Below are 18,891 nucleotides of genomic sequence, written 5' to 3' on the forward strand. Positions count from 1 at the left end.
TTTTACGCCAGAGCCACCGACTGCTATATTGCCGAGACGCACTGATAAAAATCCCTCTATCAGTCGTAGCCCCATGGCTTTGCTTTTGGAAACCTAATTTTCTGTGATGACTGGCTGAATTTTGAGGCTATTGCAAAATTTTGACCATGACTCGAAGGATCGGTGCAAGCTGTTTACTTCCTATGAGCTATCTGTGGGTGCCGAAACTGTAGCGGTACACGCATCTGGTAAACTCCTGTGCTTCTGGGAAACCAGAGGTACGAGGTTTGAGTGCCCGCGGTGCCCGCCCCTCCTGCCAGGGTAAGAGACGTGTGACGCTATTTAACCTCAGCAGCTAAGTGAGTCGTAAAGCAACAGTGACGACGACCATAACCTAAAACCTATCTTAATTTACGTACAGGTGTGATGCTTTTGTTCCCAGTTGAAGTCATAACTGTACTATTTTTCATAAACTTTTACACAACTCTAACTTTACTATCCAACCATTATCAATGACAACTTAGTCAGCCTATGGATCAATACGTTGAGAATGAAACGACAACTGACAAACAGTGTTGAGCAGCGCGTCCAAATATGCGTTAAGTGCGTTTCAACAAGTAGCAAGCAAAGCGAATTTAAGTTCTTTGGCTGTTTTGGTATATTTCCCAGCAATGTTGCCAGTTGGTTAACTCGATTTTGAAACAAGATAACCACTTGGGGTTCATCGTACCTAAGCAAGCAATGTCCAAGCAAGGTGCGAGCAATGTCCAAGCAAGGTGCGAGCAATGTCCAAGCAAGGTGCGAGCAATGTCCACGATATGTAAGAAACACAACAAAAGGCTTTTCAACAAAAGCACAAAACATAACAAAAACCAGACAATAAGTAGTGTGTAACTGAAGGTAAGGAGATGATTCTGTCAGATCTCATTTTCTTCAAGTACGCGACTAAAAAACATGTTGCGTTGGAGACCTATATACTTATTTGGATGCTGAACACTTCAGATGAAATGTTTGGAACAAGTGCTTCTAAGATCAATTGGTTGGTTTTGACAATATCTAAAGCTTTCAAGAGTATAGAAAGGGAAACGGAAAAAGCAATTTACTCTCGTAATGTAACAACTTTGTACACTCTTTGCTACGTTTTCCATTTTCACATGCCTTAACCTGGCCTGTCTGTGGTACCCTTCTAATTAGACCCAACTTAGCTTGGAACGTCGACGTGCCAATTACTTTTCACAAACGACTTCTTGCAGCCCGTCAAAATTTGTGGCAAATTATTGACGGCAAGTGGAGATCAACGCATTTTTAAAGTTACATGGTATATTCTGATACCAAATGGTAAGGTATCATTAAGATCATAATTCAGCTTTCTTACAAGATGGAATGATGCAAGTGGTTTCCATCAAAGGACACTACAAAGCGTTATCTTTTGTAGAAAACGTAACTAGAAATGTTGGATGACTCGTTTTGTAATATTCAAACAACATGTAAACCACGTTAATATTACCTCCAAGAGCTCTGACTAATGTCAGAATGTGAAATCCAAGAATGTGAATGCATTGTCGTGCTTTACGTCTTGTCACACAATGTCATGCTCGTGGCATGGTCAGTGAATTTTCATAAATATGGCTATGATGGCGTTATTCGATTGCGAACGAACATTGAGGTAATGATTGTTGCTTGAACAATATGCCAATTTCTAACTCATTTTTGGGGGTTATACTGCGCAAGAAAAGGCACATAATTTCGCACTCACTGTGTATGAGCGACCGGGATCGTAGATTCGTAAGTTAGATTAGTATGTCTTCGTATTATTATTAGTATTCGTATGTTAGATTAGATTAGTCTGATTAGATTCGTATGTCGATCGTATGTTAGATTAACCGCAACAGATAACCCTTGTACGCGAATGTTGTGTTTGGTGGCGATTGTCGGTATCCGATCTTGAGAACTAACACAAAGGTGGTGATTTTACCCCTGTCGGCGCTGAATTATTTCTCGCTCGGCAAACAGATGCGGTAGATTTATCCTCAATTCCAAATGCCCGTTCATGTCACTTCCGGTTAAGCCACGGTCATGAAATTTACTAAGGCACTAGTTCGGTCCATTATGAACGCAAAGTTTAATGGACCGAAATCAGCAAGCCGGTTTAATGTCTTATTTCCGTTCATGTGTATATAGGTTACTGTTGGAACGTAGTGATGAACCTTAATTTAAGTTAGTAGGGGAACAAAACTGGCCAACGGGTCTTCTCCTGGTAGGACATAGATAGTGTGAGATGTTAAAAGGGGTCTGAAAATGTTAAGCTTTTGAAATAATTCAATTTGGGATCAAGCTACAGCCAAAAACTGAGTTTCACGCAACGCTGTTGGAAAACCTTTCTTTCGTGTTTTACATACGTAACAAAGCCTGGAGGCTTATAACCGGCGCTCCGACATGCACATTATTGGTTGCAATGTACTCGGCCCAGTGTAACGAGAGCGGCGTTTCACGTTGATATCATCATATTGGAGACGGGTAACCGGTCCTAGATAGTTACAAGCGCCAGGACATGCACTGTGATCCAGTTTCGTGAAGGTGGGACCTGGCAGCGCAAAAAGTTAGCTTGTTTTGAACATGAGGAATCTTCTACGTCTCACATACGGGCGCAGACAGGGAAAGAGCACAAGGGGCACGTGACCCCTTTGGTCCATCGGGATCCAGAGGGTCACTCGAGATTCAGACGGTCCCTCAGGATTGACAATCAACAGGCCCGATTACAGGGCTCGAAGGGCCGAAGGGCTGGCCGAAGGTCTCCAGTCCGAAGGACCGGGACCCTCTGATGTCAGAGTGCCTCCGCCGGTGAGAGGCCCCTCTAAAAAAGCCCCTCACTTTGGTCGAGATCACCAATAATCGGCCCTTTGTCGGACTGAGGCCCATTTTCCTAGCATGGACAAAGTTTGGGCCCACGAATGACATTCAGAACACCTCACAAGTCGCTTTGTTCGGAGTTTCCTTGTCGGGCAGGACGCCCTCTGATCACAGTGCATACATAATAAGAAATTCTGTGCTCCTCGAGCCGACCAGAGGCTCATTTGGTACTCATCACAGCCCACCACAGGCCTTCTCCGTTGGTTCGGGCCCTCTGAGAACGGCAGAAGATTGATGGCAGTGAAAGGGTGCATAATAAGTCAATGAGACAGTTGAAGAGCTCCGATTCTCACAGCAGGCCTCAGTGAGAACCGAGGAGCCCTATGCTCCGCTGCGACCAGTGGCTCGTTGAGTAGAACTGGGCCCCCTGTGCAAATTATTTGACCCTCTGTGCCGTAAGTGATCTTTTTGCATCAGCAGAAGCTACTGCTGTCGATCCCGCCGCAGCTGCTCCGGTCAAAAGACTGCCTGCGTCAGGGAAGGGACCGACATACAAGCCATTCCCGGAGTTCCTCGGAATGAATCAAAGGGCGCAATTCCCAAGTTGCGAGATGGCAGCTGGTGAATACATTGGGCTGGGAAGGAGAGGTTCTTCAGCCACTGACCGGAAAAGTAATACCCCTCCCCCTGACGTGCAACAATCTACTAGTGTAGTGCAGGGCGCTATGCACCAGTATATCTACCACCCTAGTGTACTACCCACGCCCTCCTCCGTCCCGAGTATCCGAAGGTCTCTTAACACACGCCCGGGCGGCCGGCTAGATACCCTTCGCTCGGATGGGGGGGTCAATTTGACCCCCTGAGATCTCGAGAACTAAGAAAGCTAGGGACACCAAATACACAAGGTATGTTGACCTGTACGTGAACTCACTCAGGTCGAAGTTTGGGATCCCTAAGTCATGACCGTCCGGTAAAACAAGGTTTAACAAGGTCAACTTCAAGGATTGTCTCCAAAGTGCTCCCAGATCCTAAATAACTGTTTCCAAGCAAAAGGTCACATGCTCATTTAAGGTCAGTGACATTGTTTGACCTTTTGAAAGTCACGGTGACCAAAATCATACAAGACTGCTCTGAGTTTTGCAGTTGAATAAGTGACAAAGATCACGCTGGGCAGTATGCTTCTAAAAACAAAATGCTCACCTGGGTCATTTAGATCAATGACCTATTCTGGCCTCTAAGAAGTTTATGGAAGATGTATAAGGTGGTTCCTGCTATCTATAAATTCGGAATGAGCACCACAAACTATCCCATACAGCAAGCCCGAGTAATAAAATAAGTTGGTTTTGACCTTGGTATGACCTCCATACATGACCTTAGGTCAACGTTGATTGCTTACCCGATATTTGTGTTGCCCAAGAAAGCATCTTCAGAGATGTATGGCTTCGTCTAACACCCCGCTGTTGCGTCAGATTGAACGTATCCCTAGAAATTGACCGCTAAAACCATGGCCTGACTTTGACCTACCATACGTCGACGACCCTACAATGTACATCTAAATTTGTTATGTCAAACGATCCGCTATTTATTTGTCACAGCTACGCAAATATTAGCGAGGCTACGTTGCGCCGCCCAAAAGCCATGCCGCAAAAACCTTTGGGGGGTCAATTAGACCCCCATCCGAGCGCTTGTTAAGTTTGTAAAAGTCATCGATGTTCTCTAAAAGCGCGAACGCCGGCAGAATCTGAATATAGGATGAAGAGAACTCGGTAAATTCCGGTAAACTTTTGAGGATTTTCGTAAGGAGCCTTTATTACGCTGTGTTCTCCCTTTTCAACTTGCCCGGACTCTCCTCTATACCACATCATTCTCCAACGCTTCACTTCCTCTCCTGGACTCTTTCTAAAAACATTTCTTCCTCTTTAAATGTCCACACAGCCCCAAACTTCGTTGTGTCCTCGAATATTTCCCGACAACTCCACATCTGTTTCCATTGTGTCGTTTTCAATGATCCCTTCTTTCAGAAAATAGGCAGATACACACCGAAGCACAATGCAACATGCGTCATGGCATTCTTTAGTAATTCCATGGTTCACATAAAATGTCGCATAGCCCGTACCGGCAACAAAGTACACTTAAACGACCACACACAAGTTGCACCTCTGAGCTGACTGTACACGGTCCATAACATTTTTATGAACACGAAACATGCCAACAAACTTGACCTGGCGGAAGAGATCGCTATGCCACGCCAAAGCTCCCAGCATCGCACCTGAGATAAACAGGCGTTTCCATAGCACAGGTGATGCTCTGCGGCGGTTTTTGATGCACAGCATCGGAGTCAGTCCGGTCACAATGACTTGGCTGCAGAGCATCAACGCTGGATACCCAGCGGTGTGCCCCAGTTTGAGATCAGTTAGTTTTCCGAAAGAGGCGGCACCTGATACACCTCGTCCCGCTGTGCGTGTGGGCCGCGCAAACTAGACTTTGGAATTCATAGACCGTAAGAATTATAAGATTTGTTAAGTCATGATTTGGCAAGATTTATGCAGCCCTTAATCGTGATACCACGAAAGTGACGATGATGTGCCGAAGACGGTGAAACTACGTCGGAGCTGGTGACATGATGGTGGTACTGACGACACCGCGCCGGATCTGTAGGCACGACAGAGCCGGCCACGACGGAGCCCGTGAACGGAAGGGCCCGTGCACCTGAAAAAACATTCAAATGCATCTGACATTCTAAGAGTGAAAACAGGGAGCCCTAACAGAACAGCACGCTCGGCAGACGATGCCATGGTAAACTTGAGTTCACTTTTAGTTAAACCAGGGAGATTACTTGCACTGTCTACACCATAAATCATTTCACATCTCAAAATGATTTCTAAACAGATGACTTGGGCCACCTTAGGACGTCCATGACACACGACAGAAAAGGTTTTGAAAATCCACATTCTTTCTCACTTTGCTAACCATGACAATATTGGGGTGAAACAAAATGTTGCAGCTTGTACCGTCGTGACAAACAGAGGATTCTCGACCACGGTTTGTCTTGTCCTCCAGCCAGAGCCGTTCACACCACACAAGACTCCCTACCTTAGGTTACCATTAGACGTCACAGGAGGCGAAATTCGTGTTGAGCTTAAAGGCTTTGGTAAACCCGTTTAAGATAAATAAGGAGGAAACTAAAAGTAATAACTAAATCAAATATAACCCACCAAATTCATTACACGTGACCGAAGAAGCAGAACAACCCATCAGATAAACTGACCTGGCCTGACATGACCTTATCCTGAACTGATATGACCTTCGTCTGAACTGACATGACCTTAGCCTGCACTGACGTGACCTTACCCTGAACTGACATGACATTTTAAAATTATAGTTTTCTGGTATGATCCTAACGGACAAGGATACGTTTGTTCGTTTCACATAGTCACGCAGTTCTACGGGCAATATTGCTGGCATACTGGCACTGATATTGGTTTGCAAATACTGGTTTCAAATGAGTGGAGGTCACTGAAGACTTCGATGATTTCTAAGGTAATCTGTACTGCCTGTAACATCGTGAAGCATGTCATATGGCACATCAATGCTTGGGCGAAGTTGCCCGGGATAAGCAGTGTTTGAATTTTTCTTAGACGATTTGATTTTTAGATATCATGAATACAACGTACTGAAAAAATTTGAAGGTAAGAGCATAAACCTACCTCTTTTGTGATTATTTACGATATATCCTGCCTTAAACACGACGAATGGTGTACAATGATTTTTTTCTAACGTTAGGTAGGAAAGTACACCCTGACCATAGGATGTATTGATTTAAATCAACATATTGTTATAACACATGCATATATAAATGAGCCAGAGCTCCAATAATTGGTTTTACAGCCTGCACGAGTCATAAGTCATGCTTCAATGCAAATATAGTCTGAACTTAGTCAAATGAAAAATAGAACAGCTGAGTCACGAGCTGAATCAGATTCCGCAATCCGTGAACCAGTCCGGAGCTGACTCAAGACATTGGGCTCAAACCTAGGTCGGATGATAAGCACATCTCAAGATTAGTATCCCATTCTTTGCACTACCCGAGTGACAATATATTTCCCAAGGCCCCGTAATCCAGGATGAATCAATATCATACTCAGCCAGCAGAAAACACTCTCCTGTACGCGCAAGAGTTTCTCCGGGCACGTCTCCCAACCGCTTTCACGATGCCCCCCCCCCCCCCCCTTGACCACCAACCACCAACCGACCGACTTTACCGCATCCTAGGAGCAACTCGCAATCAAATGGGAATTGAGATCCCAAAATGGTGAAGGTCTTCTTCTCTTATCGAACGATAACAAATTCACAACGTTCACCTCCAAACATCCCATTTCCTCTGTTCAGCCCTGGGTCACCTACCGGGCTGCTCTGTTTAGTATCTATACGTACTAAACGCCATCACTTTTAGTTCCAGTTGTTACTAAACACGGTTCCCCTCTTAGCAAGATCCGTACTAAATATTCTCGAGGATGTGTTGACGTAGTGCGTGTTGGCGGACGTGCTAGTTTTCGGCAGTTATGAATAAAAATGAAGTTTTTTACAGATTGGGGACTCGCATGCATTTGCTACGCAAACTGGCGCAAGCAAAGACGGTTCGGGCAGGAGTGCACCGTTTGGTGCGGGTGGGTGTAGGGGAGGGCGTTCGAAAATTCGTATATTTGTTGTCTAGGTGCCAGCGAAGTCGCGTAGATTTTATTATCTTCATTCCCTCTTCCCCACCCTATCAAATCTGAATACTGTTACACTGATTATCAAATTTGTTCCGTTCATAATTGGTGGTTAAGACAGTGCCATGGTTACTAGGTTCCTGCATGATGAGTCAACCCAGTACGTTCGTCTGTAAAGTTTGTTACGGAGGTTGAAGACCATCAGCGTAGTGACAACACTTAATGTTATTATGTTTCTGCTCTGAATGATTCATTTGGAAGGATGAACTGGATTTATTTAACTGGAGTGTCTGGATATGGTGTACGAATTGTCAACCATGACATGGTGCGGCAAAAGGAGCCATGTCTTTCCTGTTGCCCAAACTATGTTTGTCCCGCATACATGAAGTTTTTTTCTTCAAATTTCAGCATTAGGTCATCATAATGTTCCTAAAGCAACTTAAGTTGTTATCACTTTGCTATCAAGCTGTTTGTCCGTCCCAGTGGCTCAGTTGGTTAGAGCGCCTGCCTTCCGATCCACCCACCCGTGGCTGGGTGGGTTCGAGTCGCTTTAGGGCGCTGGCTATTTGCCCTTGACAGGTATGGCCTGGGGCCGGTGGCAGTGGTCGCGCTAAAGGTCAGTTGACGTCAGAGGGCAGGACGGACCATGCCGAGCATTGTGGCACGTTAAGCTTTTGCCACTAAATTCTGCCGTTGCCTGGGATTGCGCGATCGGATGGTGGGGGTCAGAGCTCGTGCAACAAGCACTGCTTAGCGTGAGCGCTGATCCCAGAAATCCATCCATTCAAAAGGGTTCGCATCGAATTTATAAAAGAAGAAGAAAAAAGCTGTTGCACTGACAGCATTACAATGGAGGTCATATTTTTGGCTGTATTCTTACCAACATTGATTTCTGGAGGTGAAAGCATTTGTGAATGTGGTGCACTTGTTCATTATGATGTAAGATTATGCTGATTTGTGCCCTTTACAAACATGGGCACACCTATAACTTGAATTATTTTTTTTTATAAATTGCTCTGTCAACAATAGCGTACATAGTCAATATGTATATGGTTTGCACATCACATCACATGCAATGCTGCTTGAATTTTGGGCTAGCTTGAGTCATGTATTGGGGGCCTGCATTCCAGCTGCAAAGAGGCATTGATTGCACTGGAGTAGTCCAACATCAGTAACATATTTGTTCTTATTATTTATTGAAGTTTATGGATGTGCCAAGTGTGTTGGTCCTTTGCCATCCATGAGTCATCATTGACAGAGAATGTGCACATTGTTGCTCTGAGTCATTGTGAAAGCAATGCTAGTTTTCTTGGTAATCACAGATTGCAATTTATTTAATTCTTTGAATGGACCTATTTTTGAGTCTTACAAGGAAAATTTTATTTATGCATAACAGTTGGGATTAACTCGCTATTTACATACACTTCTCTGGTCATTTCAGTGTAAATCACCCACAGAAATCAGGAAAATTACTACTATTGTATTTACAATAATACAGGCATTGTAAGCATGTGTTTGATGCTAATATATTTTCCTATTTGTTTGTGTGGTAAGCATATGTGTAATTTAATTAACATCTTTGGTAACACCTCACGAAATATTGCTTGGGCTTATTGCAGTATAGATATGCCTAAAATTAGTTGTCATAATCTGCTAAAATGTTTCAAAAATGTTTTAGGCAAGGCTGGGCATATTATGGGACACTGACTCATTCCACTTGACTGCACTGACAGATGCAAACTTCAATAAATAAAGGTGCTGACAGAGACTATAGGAGGTAACATTGCTGAAGAGAGCTAAGGTAACAAAATTGTAATGTTTGGTTGGATAGCATGTCTGCATCATGCATTGTGCTATTGAGACTACCATCTCACACATATATTTTTGCAGAAATCTATTATTTGCTACTCAGATCTAATTATGCATCTTTTATTATGAAATGTAACCACTTTCTACAAATCAAAAGCATTAAATGCTGAGATGACAACATGATGTGCTTGCTCATAAATGCAGGTCAAATGAGATCAGTGGGTGTGGAGGTTCAAATGGGGTCAGAGTGCAGGCATACCATGCTGAGCATTGTAGGACACAGTGCTTTCACCACAAAATTTTGTTGGAACTGGGAATCTTACACTTGAATGGGCATATCAGCACTTTGGGCCCAAACTTTGTTTAGTGTGAACTCTATTCTCAAAAACTTTTCTGATTAAAATTGTGGGACTAGATTTATATTTGTAAGGAATGCTTGCCCAGCTGGCACGGATGTATAAATGAGTAATCAAAGTTCACAACTTTCCTGACATGCATGATCCCCAATCTGCTTAGCCACAAATTGGATGATGGTATATTATATTATATATATATATATATATATATATATATATATATATATATATATATATATATATATTCATAACCTTGAATAATTTGCATTTCAGGCAGAAGGCGTTGGTGGAGGACGGTGAATTCAGGTAGCTGGTCCAGAGCTGGTGTAGGTGTTTGAATACCAAAGCCACCATGGGAGCAGTGCTCGGAATCTGTACAGCTTCACAGGTCTGCACCTATACCCTCTTGCATGCTTTAAATCCTGGTGTTGCTTGCATAGCATCGGTGAAACTGCCTGGTAGCTGATGGATAGTATTTTGCCAATACTTTCATTAGGTTTTTGTTCGTGCATATAGGTTTTATATGTTGCATAGGCTCACACCTATTTCCATGTAAATCGCAGGACGATTAAGCCAACAAAACGCTTAGAATGCAACATAACTAACATGCCAGTTGTGAAAGTCACTTCCTCGGGAGTATCAAGTGCCTTTGAAGTCCCCTGTGTTGCACCACATTCTGCCAGGTCGCATAAACACGAGCCAGAAGTGCCACGGTGACCGTGTCTGTGCGCTCCGTCGCCAGCTGGCCTGCTGCTGCGGCTCGGCGGCCTGCAGTCTCTGCTGCTCAGCTTGTCCGTCGTGCCGCAACTCCACCAGTTCGCGCATCATGTACGCCATCATGCTGCTGGCCGTCACCGTGCTCTCCTGCGTGCTGCTGGCGCCCGGCCTCCAGGACAAGCTGCAGAAGGTGCGCTGCCGCCGCCGCCGCCGCCTGGCCATGCCCGGCGCTAGCGCCGGCGCGCCGCCAGGGACCCTGTGCGACCTTGAAGTTAATGTGGTACTGGGCACACTGAACTTCAGATAAGGGTTCGGTTACGGTGTGATTGCGCTGACTGGATTTGTGTGAACAGAGTGGATGTGCGACTGGCGGTGTTGCAGCTGGACGCCTGTCGATCTGCCGTCGTCCGGTGATGGCCGGCTCGGCGCGGTGCGGGTCCCGGCTGACCGGCCCTGACCCCGACAGGTGCCGTTCTGCGGCGAACATCTCGACTGCAGCACGGCCGTAGGCTACATGGCCGTCTACCGCGTCTGCTTCATCACCACCCTCTTCTTTCTGATGATGGCGCTCATCATGATCAATGTCAAGTCCTCAAGAGACCACCGAGCTGGCATACAGAACGGGTGGGCGTTGGACGTGGCTCCGCCCTAACGGCGGTCTCCGGTTTTTGTAGGGGTGTGGTTGGACTGACTGGTTTTCTTGGGTGTTGTTGAACTTGGTGTCAGCGGTAGCGTCAAATCCAATGAGCTTCAGCATGGTGAGATACGTGATCTTGCGTTTTGAAGTTCTTGCATGTTGACGCACAAAAGCTGACTAACGTCCTTTTGCACAGGTTCTGGGCGATCAAATACCTACTGCTGATAGGTGGCATGGTTGGAGCTTTCTTCATGCCAGGTATGGACAATCTCTTAGTTGCGGAACAGTTTCCCGATTGTACCGTGGACTGGTGTTGGATACACCACGCTTTGTTTGTTTATATGTTTAGTATGCGCCGACGCGCGCTCAGACGGCGGCGTTTGGTATCCTAGTTGCTGGTCGACAGTACTTACGAGTGACCACCTTTTGGCAGCTGGTAGTCTCGTCTGGTGGATGTACTTCGGCATGATCGGAGGCTTCCTGTTTATTCTGATCCAGCTGGTGCTCATCATCGACTTCGCCCACGGCTGGGCCGAAAACTGGGTGAGCGGGCGTCGTGAAATTTATAAAGGTGGAACAACATGGAACTGAACGCGACATCATTTGACACACACTTAACGCACACACAACGATATGACATGGGACCAGTACTACGTCCGTAAATGGGCGTCCTTCTGCGGGTGTTTCGAAATGTATGGTCTTTTGCGCCACAACATGGTTTGTGCCTGGTTGGGGTTGGATGCATGGCAGAGGTGTGTAAATGATAGTCATTGAGATATGTGATCGTTTTCTTGACTGTGGTTCTGTACAGCACGAGGAAGTACAACCTCAAATGCGTTTCATTGCGCGAGTGCCAAAACAGTCGTTTGAAATTCGCCTTATTCTAGCGTTCGAGCTGATAAGTGGTAACATTTCCATATATATATATATATATATATATATATATATATATATATATATATATATGCAACATGTTTTGTTGTCCTGCCGGAAGTGAAAAAAGCCCAGACGTGTTGTTTGCGAAACCAAATCAGCTGCCCAACGTCGATAACATTTGTATTGGTGCGCTGGCGCCGACAGGCTGAGTGTGACCCATTCCTCGCTCGTCAGGTGTCACGGTACGAGGAGACGGGCGCGAAGGCCTGGTACTGCCTGCTGCTCTTCTTCACGTTCCTGCAGTACGCGCTGGCCATCACGGCCGTTGGCCTCTTCTTCGCCTTCTACACGCGCCCGGACGGCTGCGCCACGCACAAGTTCTTCATCAGCGTCAACCTGATCCTGTGCGTGGTGGTGTCGGTGGTGTCAGTGCTGCCTAAGGTGCAGCAGGCGCAGCCGAACTCGGGCCTGCTGCAGTCGGCCGCCGTCACCCTCTACACCATGTACCTCACCTGGAGCGCCATGGCCAACCAGCCCGGTACGTGTACGCCCGTGCAGAACGTCGGCCTGGCGGTGGGCCGCGCCTCTAGAGCTGGGAGTCGGAGCGCCGGCTGGGGCACGCAGTGCGTCACGTCCGGCACGACCGGAGCGGGCTTAAGCTGGGACTGGTTACACCAGGGCCGCATTCCCCAGTGCCGAACGGCGTCCACAAGTTGCAACCTATGACGTCATGTATGTGCGTCACAATAGGTCCTACGCATCGGAGCACAGTCGCCCGTGTGTGACGCACACACTTGTGGCGTAGGTGCTTGTGACGTGGGCACATGTGACGTAGGCTTTTGCAACGTCGTAAGGAGCAGCATCAGGTGGGTGCCTTGGCAGTAGGGAACAGTACCCAGTTGGGCGCAACGTGGACTGTACCTGACCTGAAAATTCAACTCCAGTTCGGCGGCTGTTGGCCGTGGCGACGGCCAACCCTGCAGCGCGCGCTGCGTGCCGTTCTGCCGCCTGGTCGGCCGTCGCGAGCCGTCGTCCTCACCGTCTGCCCTGTAACGCCGGTGCCCTGGCGGCAGACCTCACCTGCAAGCCCAACTTCTCGGGCATCATCAACGGCGGCGGCGGCGGTGGTGCGAACCCAACTCCTGGACCGGCCAATCAGGGCGCCAGCTTCGACGCCGAGTCGATCGTCGGTCTGGTGGTCTGGTTCGTCTGCGTGCTCTACTCCAGTGTGCGGTGAGTGAGCCGGCGGCGGGCAGACCTGGGCTGGCGGCTGGCATGGCTCGCCGGCGGCGGGCACGCTCAGGCCGCCGGCTGGCATGGCTCCCCGGCGGCGGGCAGACCTGGGCTGTCGGCTGGCATGGCTCGCCGGCGGCGGGCAGGCGCAGGCCGCCGCAGCCGGCTGGCATGGCTCCCCGGCGCGGGCTGGCGGCGTGCTGCCGCATTTCTGTAGGGCTGGAGCAGGGCCGGGGTCTAAGGTGGAGGAGGCTGGTGGTGAAACGGCTGAGGTGCTGGCGTGGGAGCCATTCATGTGGCGAGGAGATCAGCCTACTGGACAGTCGCTGCGCGCTTGCTACAACGGCGCAGGTGCCCTACAGTAAGCCTGACACTTCGCAGTGTTGTATGGTGCTGGAGCCCAAAAATCCCTAAATGTTAAGTTTTTTCTGATACGTTTTGAAGTTTGCCACAGGTGTAGATCCAACGACTCCGTAAAACGTCGTATGCACCACTAATTGTCGATAGATGTCATGAGTGAGATTACTTTCGTAAGCACAGTCGGGCCGTGCCGCGGCGCGCCAGCAGCGGCGTGTCTCGCGGCCGTCTGACCGGCCGCCCTGCCTGCCGCAGCACGGCCAGCTCCTCCCAGCACGCCCGGCTGACCGGCTCCGACAAGATCCTTCTGAAGGAGGAGTCCGGCTCCGGTGAGTGCTCGCGTCGCAAGCGGCGGTGGCCGGACGGCCGTCAGCGGTGACCCCTTTCTGCAGTCCTGTGGCGCCGCCGCTCGTGTTTTCTGACGGTGGGCGGTCCTGCGGGGCGTGGCTCCAGTCGGGCTGGGTCTGAGTGTGGCGTCTGGGTGCTGGGGATGGGATCTTGCCGTGGCTGAGCTGCCTGAGGTGCCAGACGCGGGGTGTACCCGGTGATGTCCAAGGCCTGCGTCCTGCCCCCGTCCTGGCTGGCCCGTATCCAGTTCCGCTCGGGTGTCGACGCGGCTGCGTTCGTATCAGTGGTTGAACTCCTCCGTGGTGTTTGATCTGGATTCTTACAATGTGTTGATCTTTCAGTGGGACGCCTGTTGTCCTTGGTCACCAGAATCCTCTTCTCGTCGCCCAGTTTGGGCGCTCTGGTAGTGGCTAAAGCAAAGCTTTTAAAACGGCTTTATTAATTGCGTATGCGCCGCTGTCACGCTGTCGTCGGTGACGGGGCATACGTCATGCGTTAGAGGAGCGCTGCCGCTGCGACCCAAAGGCACACTCATTATAGGCAATGTTGCTCACGTAAACTCACACTAATTTGTAATCGCACGAGAATCTTAAAATCTTCAGTAATAAATGTCCACACAACGTTATATGCCATAACTAGCGTCTTTCTGTATTGTGGCGTACTTTCCAAGTGAAAGCTATACGTATTCGACCAGTTGGGTAATGTTTTTTCCCAACTCGGTTGATATCCATCTTGAGCTGTACTCATTTTTCTAGCCGGAAAGACCGACAAGAGAAGTCTGGTGAATAATTTGGAGGGCAAGCCAAGGCGGTCCCATGACTGAGCCCCACCCGAGCGCAGCCCCCGTGCCGTGAGCGGCCGTCCCCGGTCACCGTCACAGTCCAGTGCCTGTGGCGTACTTCCATGAGAGATAACTCGTGCAGTGCGCGCCGTTTTGGTGCGCCCACTGTCGCCACTCGCCGAGAGGTATCAGCCCCGGCGTGGCGTGAGCCGATGTGCGTGGTCCCGGCGGCATCATGTGCGGGATCTCTGCCGTCCGGCTGCTTGTGTAACAAGGCCTATATCCGCGGCGAAAAAAAGATTAGCGGCGTGTGCTTGCGATTCCTTCCGTCTCCAGTGTGCTCTGCAGAGGTGGAGGTGTTGTGTCAGCCAGTGGTTGCGTCTGACTCTGAAGATCAACGGTTCTGATATTGTTATTGATCGCCATTCTCGTAAGCTATCGCACGGTCCTCTGTTTCCGTGAAGCTTTCAGTGAAGGCCAGACAGTATCAGTGCCCTATTCTGTGCGTTCGTGATCAGCTGACCAGGCTGTCCAGGCTGCATCGGTGCCGGCGACTGGCGGGCCGCGGTCGGGAGCTCGGGGTCCTGACGCGCCTTGGACGGTCGGCTGCTTCCAGGAGGCGGCACCACGCAGGACTCAGAGGCACAAGTGTGGGATAACGAGGACGAGGGCGTCGCCTACAGCTGGTCCTTCTTCCACCTGATGTTCGCGTTGGCCACGCTTTACGTCATGATGACGCTCACCAACTGGTACTCGTAAGTAACGCGCGGCGACAAGCCATTACCAACTGGTACTTGTGAGTACCGCGCGTCGACAAGCCATCACCAACTGGTACTCGTGAGTAACGCGCGGCCACAAGCCATCACCATCTGGTACTCGTGAGTAACGCGCGGCGACAAGCCGTTACCAACTGGTACTTGTGAGTACCGCGCGTCGACAAGCCATCACCAATTGGTACTCGTGAGTAACGCGTGTCCACAAGCCATTACCAACTGGTACCCGTGAGTAACGCGCGGCGACAAGCCATTACCAACTGGTACTTGTGAGTACCGCGCGTCGACAAGCCATCACCAACTGGTACTCGTGAGTAACGCGCGGCCACAAACCATCACCAACTGGTACTCGTGAATAACGCGCGGCGACAAGCCATTACCAACTGGTACTTGTGAGTACCGCGCGTCGACAAGCCATTACCAACTGGTACTCGTGAGTAACGCGTGTCCACAAGCCATTCCCAACTGGTACTCGTGAGTAACGCGCGGCGACAAGCCATTACCAACTGGTACTTGTGAGTACCGCGCGTCGACAAGCCATTACCAACTGGTACTCGTGAGTAACGCGCGGCGACAAGCCATTACCAACTGGCACTCGTGAGTACCGCGCGGCGACAAGCCATTACCAATTGCGTTTTTATGCTGGGACTGAGGATCAGCCTGCTGTCTTTCAGTCGCAGTCCCAGCAGCCGGCAGCAAACTTCGCCAACCTGTGGCTCCACTCCTGCACCCAGTAGGGCACAGGAGACAATGATAGGATATGGGTAACAAGTTGGAACGAGAGGTATGACGGGCATGTCATAGACGCAAAAAAACACATTCAAAAGAGTGATTTTGTCGGAGGAAATCACTGCGCGCGGTTATGAAAATAGGCTTTTAGGACAACAAATAGCAGCAAGTTCCGTGCACAATGAGGGTGACAGTCAACTTATAGCAGCTTGGGTGCAATGCTAAGCTGACGAAGTTTAGCAAATGAAGGAAAAACATGAAAATGGAGACTCGCAATTCGTTCCTAATTGTATATCCCGTAGTCCTATAACGTTCAACGTATGAAGAGTGGTGGTAATAGTCTAAAGGTACATATGAGGCTATTTGTAAACATGCAACCTCTTACTGCTGGTGGATTTAATTTGTTGATCCATTTTAAGCAAGGCTTAGGTACAGTTGCCAAGTGACAGGAATGTTCAGTATGCGTACTTAATTTCGTCCCAATGCCAGGTGCAGGGATGCCGTTTCGACATGTCCGGCATCCCAGGATTGAGGATTGGTGCCGGGTTGATTTCCCGGGAGTAGTCCCGTTCGACGTTGCCGTCCCCAGTTCATGCCGACTAGCTCTCTGCGTGTCTCATGTTCTCATGTCCTGTCGCTCTGGTGATGATGGCTGTTTGTGTTTCATGCGGCCCATTGTGCAGACCGGAGGGAAGGTAGGCTTCAGCATACGCTGTGGTTTGACCTCTTGGCTTCGGGCCTGGGCTGTGTGCAGTGATCGAGTAGCCTCTGTCGCGCATTGGGGTGCTGTGACCTCATTTCCAATATGTATCCATGTTGCTCCTTTTGCTCTGGTTTGAGGGGTGCGTTGAGGGGTGCGACTTTACTCACCGTATGTTTCCGACTTTTAATTGCGAGACTCTTAGTACTAATGAAGAAAATAAATCAGAAGCTGTAGTAAGATGTTCGTGTTGATTTCAGTGGGGTAACTGCCCTTGTATGGGCTATGTACCATCCAAGGTGTGACCAGCAAAGCTTAATGTCTGCTTTCCATGCGCCTCACCACAGTCCCATGGCCCAGACCATCACCTCTCTCGTGTTGTGTGTGCTGTGTACTGCGCATCAGGGCGTACGCTGACAGCGGTCTCGCTCGCTTCCAGCCCCAACTCAGATCTGCGCACGCTATCCAACAACGCGGCCTCCATGTGGGTGAAGATCGCGTCCTCGTGGATGTGCCTGGCCCTGTACACCTGGTCGCTGGTGGCGCCGCTCATCCTCACCAACAGGGACTTCAGTTAATGCGGTTGCTCACCAGGCGCCGCCTGCGGTCGCACCAAGAGTTCGCGAACGACCTCGCCCGATGGGAGCTTGGCCTCCTCAGTTGTACGAAATCGAAGCCCCTTGGGGAACCGATGATTCTGTACATAAACTATGAACTTCCTAGTGAGAGTTCGGTTGATGGGGGAACTGGAGATGACATTTACACATAGACTGGTAATCGCGTATGGGAGAGCTGTCTTGTCAAGCGCCGGCACCACAGCCATCTGCAGTTTGCCCGGTTGTATTGCCAAGCGCGAGCCATACCGCACGGCCCTTGAAGTACGACCGAAAAGCGGCAAATTTTAGATGTAGATGTAGAACCGCCTCACGACTGCATACAGCTGGTAGCGTAGACTGCTTACGACAGGTTTCGTCGTTGGCTTACGGTCGACTAGCAGTGGTGCGGCGGGCTTTGTCGCTTTTGGTGTTGTGTTTAACAAATGTGCTTGTAGTCCACTCGTTTTGTCACGTTCGCGCAACAAGTGCGCTCACTTACGGTAAATTGTTTATGATGGTGATGAGATGGTGGAAAATCTGCTTACGTATATTCGTTTTAAGCCGCAGCGCTTGCGCGATGCCACATTGAGCGTGTCCATGCTGGTCTCGTCAAGTGATTGGCTCAGGCGCGCCACATCAAGCGTGTTCATGCTGGTCTCGTCAAATGATTGGCTGTCGGTTTTAACGCGGACGAAATGTGACACGCCTTAGGGGCGGTTTATAGTGCTGTCAAACACGGCGGACATTTGTGCCGGTTGTGTGGTGACATGACACGGCCGGGGGCTGACCGGCGCGTGGCGGCCCGCCGTCCGATCGCGGCCCGATCAGAGGCGGTGCGAGACGCGTGGCAGCGGTCTCGCGCGACAGGAACGGGCCATGGTGGGCCCGAGCCGAGCCGCCATCAAATACACGCGTCTGATCTCTGATTCGTATTGCGCGCAGCGCGCCGGGGCGACAGCGCGAACATCCGTTGAGATTGCTGGCGGTAGCGTCGAGCGCCAGCGGCTAACGCAAGCTCGAGGGAAGCGATCCGGACGTCACGGAGTCCGATCAGAGCACGCCACACATGACCAGCGTGGCGTGGCCAGCGCGCCCCCCGGTGACAGTGAAGCGGACATATGACCCCGTATGGCAACGTACTTGTGTGCACAGCGTTATACAAGCCACCGAACCGCGAGACAACGGGAGACACGCTACACGAGAACACATGAAGGCGTTGCAACAGGTGGCGACCGTTCCTGTTAGTCCCATTATCACATTGATAAAGCATAATGATGAGTTGCAGCGCTCTGCACGAGCGTGAGTGTACGACCGCGGCGCCGGCCGCTGGTTGGTTGCACTTCCCGGCGGGGCTCGAGCGCGTAATGCGGCTACCCGCCATCCGTCTGGGCCCCGCGGAGCCGCCGCCCAGCAGCGGGCCGGGGCCGGCGCCGGCGCC

General features: G+C 49.7%; 1 protein-coding gene across 3 annotated transcripts; it reads left to right on the forward strand.

The window, feature by feature from the left end:
* Positions 1-7,524: 7,524 nt before the first annotated feature.
* LOC119099974 (serine incorporator 3) lies at positions 7,525-18,376 on the forward strand. Of its 3 annotated transcripts, none has more exons than XM_037223090.1 (12): positions 7,525-7,543; positions 9,980-10,094; positions 10,449-10,613; positions 10,890-11,047; positions 11,257-11,318; positions 11,494-11,603; positions 12,171-12,474; positions 13,010-13,169; positions 13,782-13,855; positions 15,272-15,410; positions 16,841-16,852; positions 17,297-18,376. In XM_037223090.1, exons 2-12 carry the CDS (start codon positions 10,059-10,061, stop codon positions 17,433-17,435), a joined length of 1,359 nt encoding a protein of 452 aa, XP_037078985.1. In that variant the 5' UTR covers positions 7,525-7,543; positions 9,980-10,058; the 3' UTR covers positions 17,436-18,376. The 3 variants fall into 3 exon arrangements, with proteins under 3 accessions (XP_037078985.1, XP_037078984.1, XP_037078986.1); XM_037223089.1 differs by lacking the exon at positions 7,525-7,543 and adding an exon at positions 7,560-7,701; XM_037223091.1 differs by lacking the exons at positions 7,525-7,543; positions 16,841-16,852 and having other exon boundaries at positions 10,059-10,094; positions 17,297-17,435.
* Positions 18,377-18,891: the final 515 nt, after the last annotated feature.

This window comes from Pollicipes pollicipes, unplaced genomic scaffold (assembly GCF_011947565.3).
Source record: "Pollicipes pollicipes isolate AB1234 unplaced genomic scaffold, Ppol_2.1 Scaffold_4881;HRSCAF=5763_pilon_pilon_pilon, whole genome shotgun sequence".
Lineage (NCBI taxonomy): Eukaryota > Metazoa > Arthropoda > Thecostraca > Pollicipedomorpha > Pollicipedidae > Pollicipes > Pollicipes pollicipes.

What these genes read in the sequence shown, in the direction of transcription:
- LOC119099974 (XM_037223090.1), top strand. Translation starts at nt 10,059, where the DNA reads ATGGGAGCAGTGCTCGGAATCTGTACAGCTTCACAG. An exon ending in ACGGCTGGGCCGAAAACTGG is followed by an intron (nt 11,604 to 12,170) that starts GTGAGCGGGCGT and finishes CTCGCTCGTCAG; the next exon opens with GTGTCACGGTACGAGGAGAC. An exon ending in GAAGGAGGAGTCCGGCTCCG is followed by an intron (nt 13,856 to 15,271) that starts GTGAGTGCTCGC and finishes GGCTGCTTCCAG; the next exon opens with GAGGCGGCACCACGCAGGAC.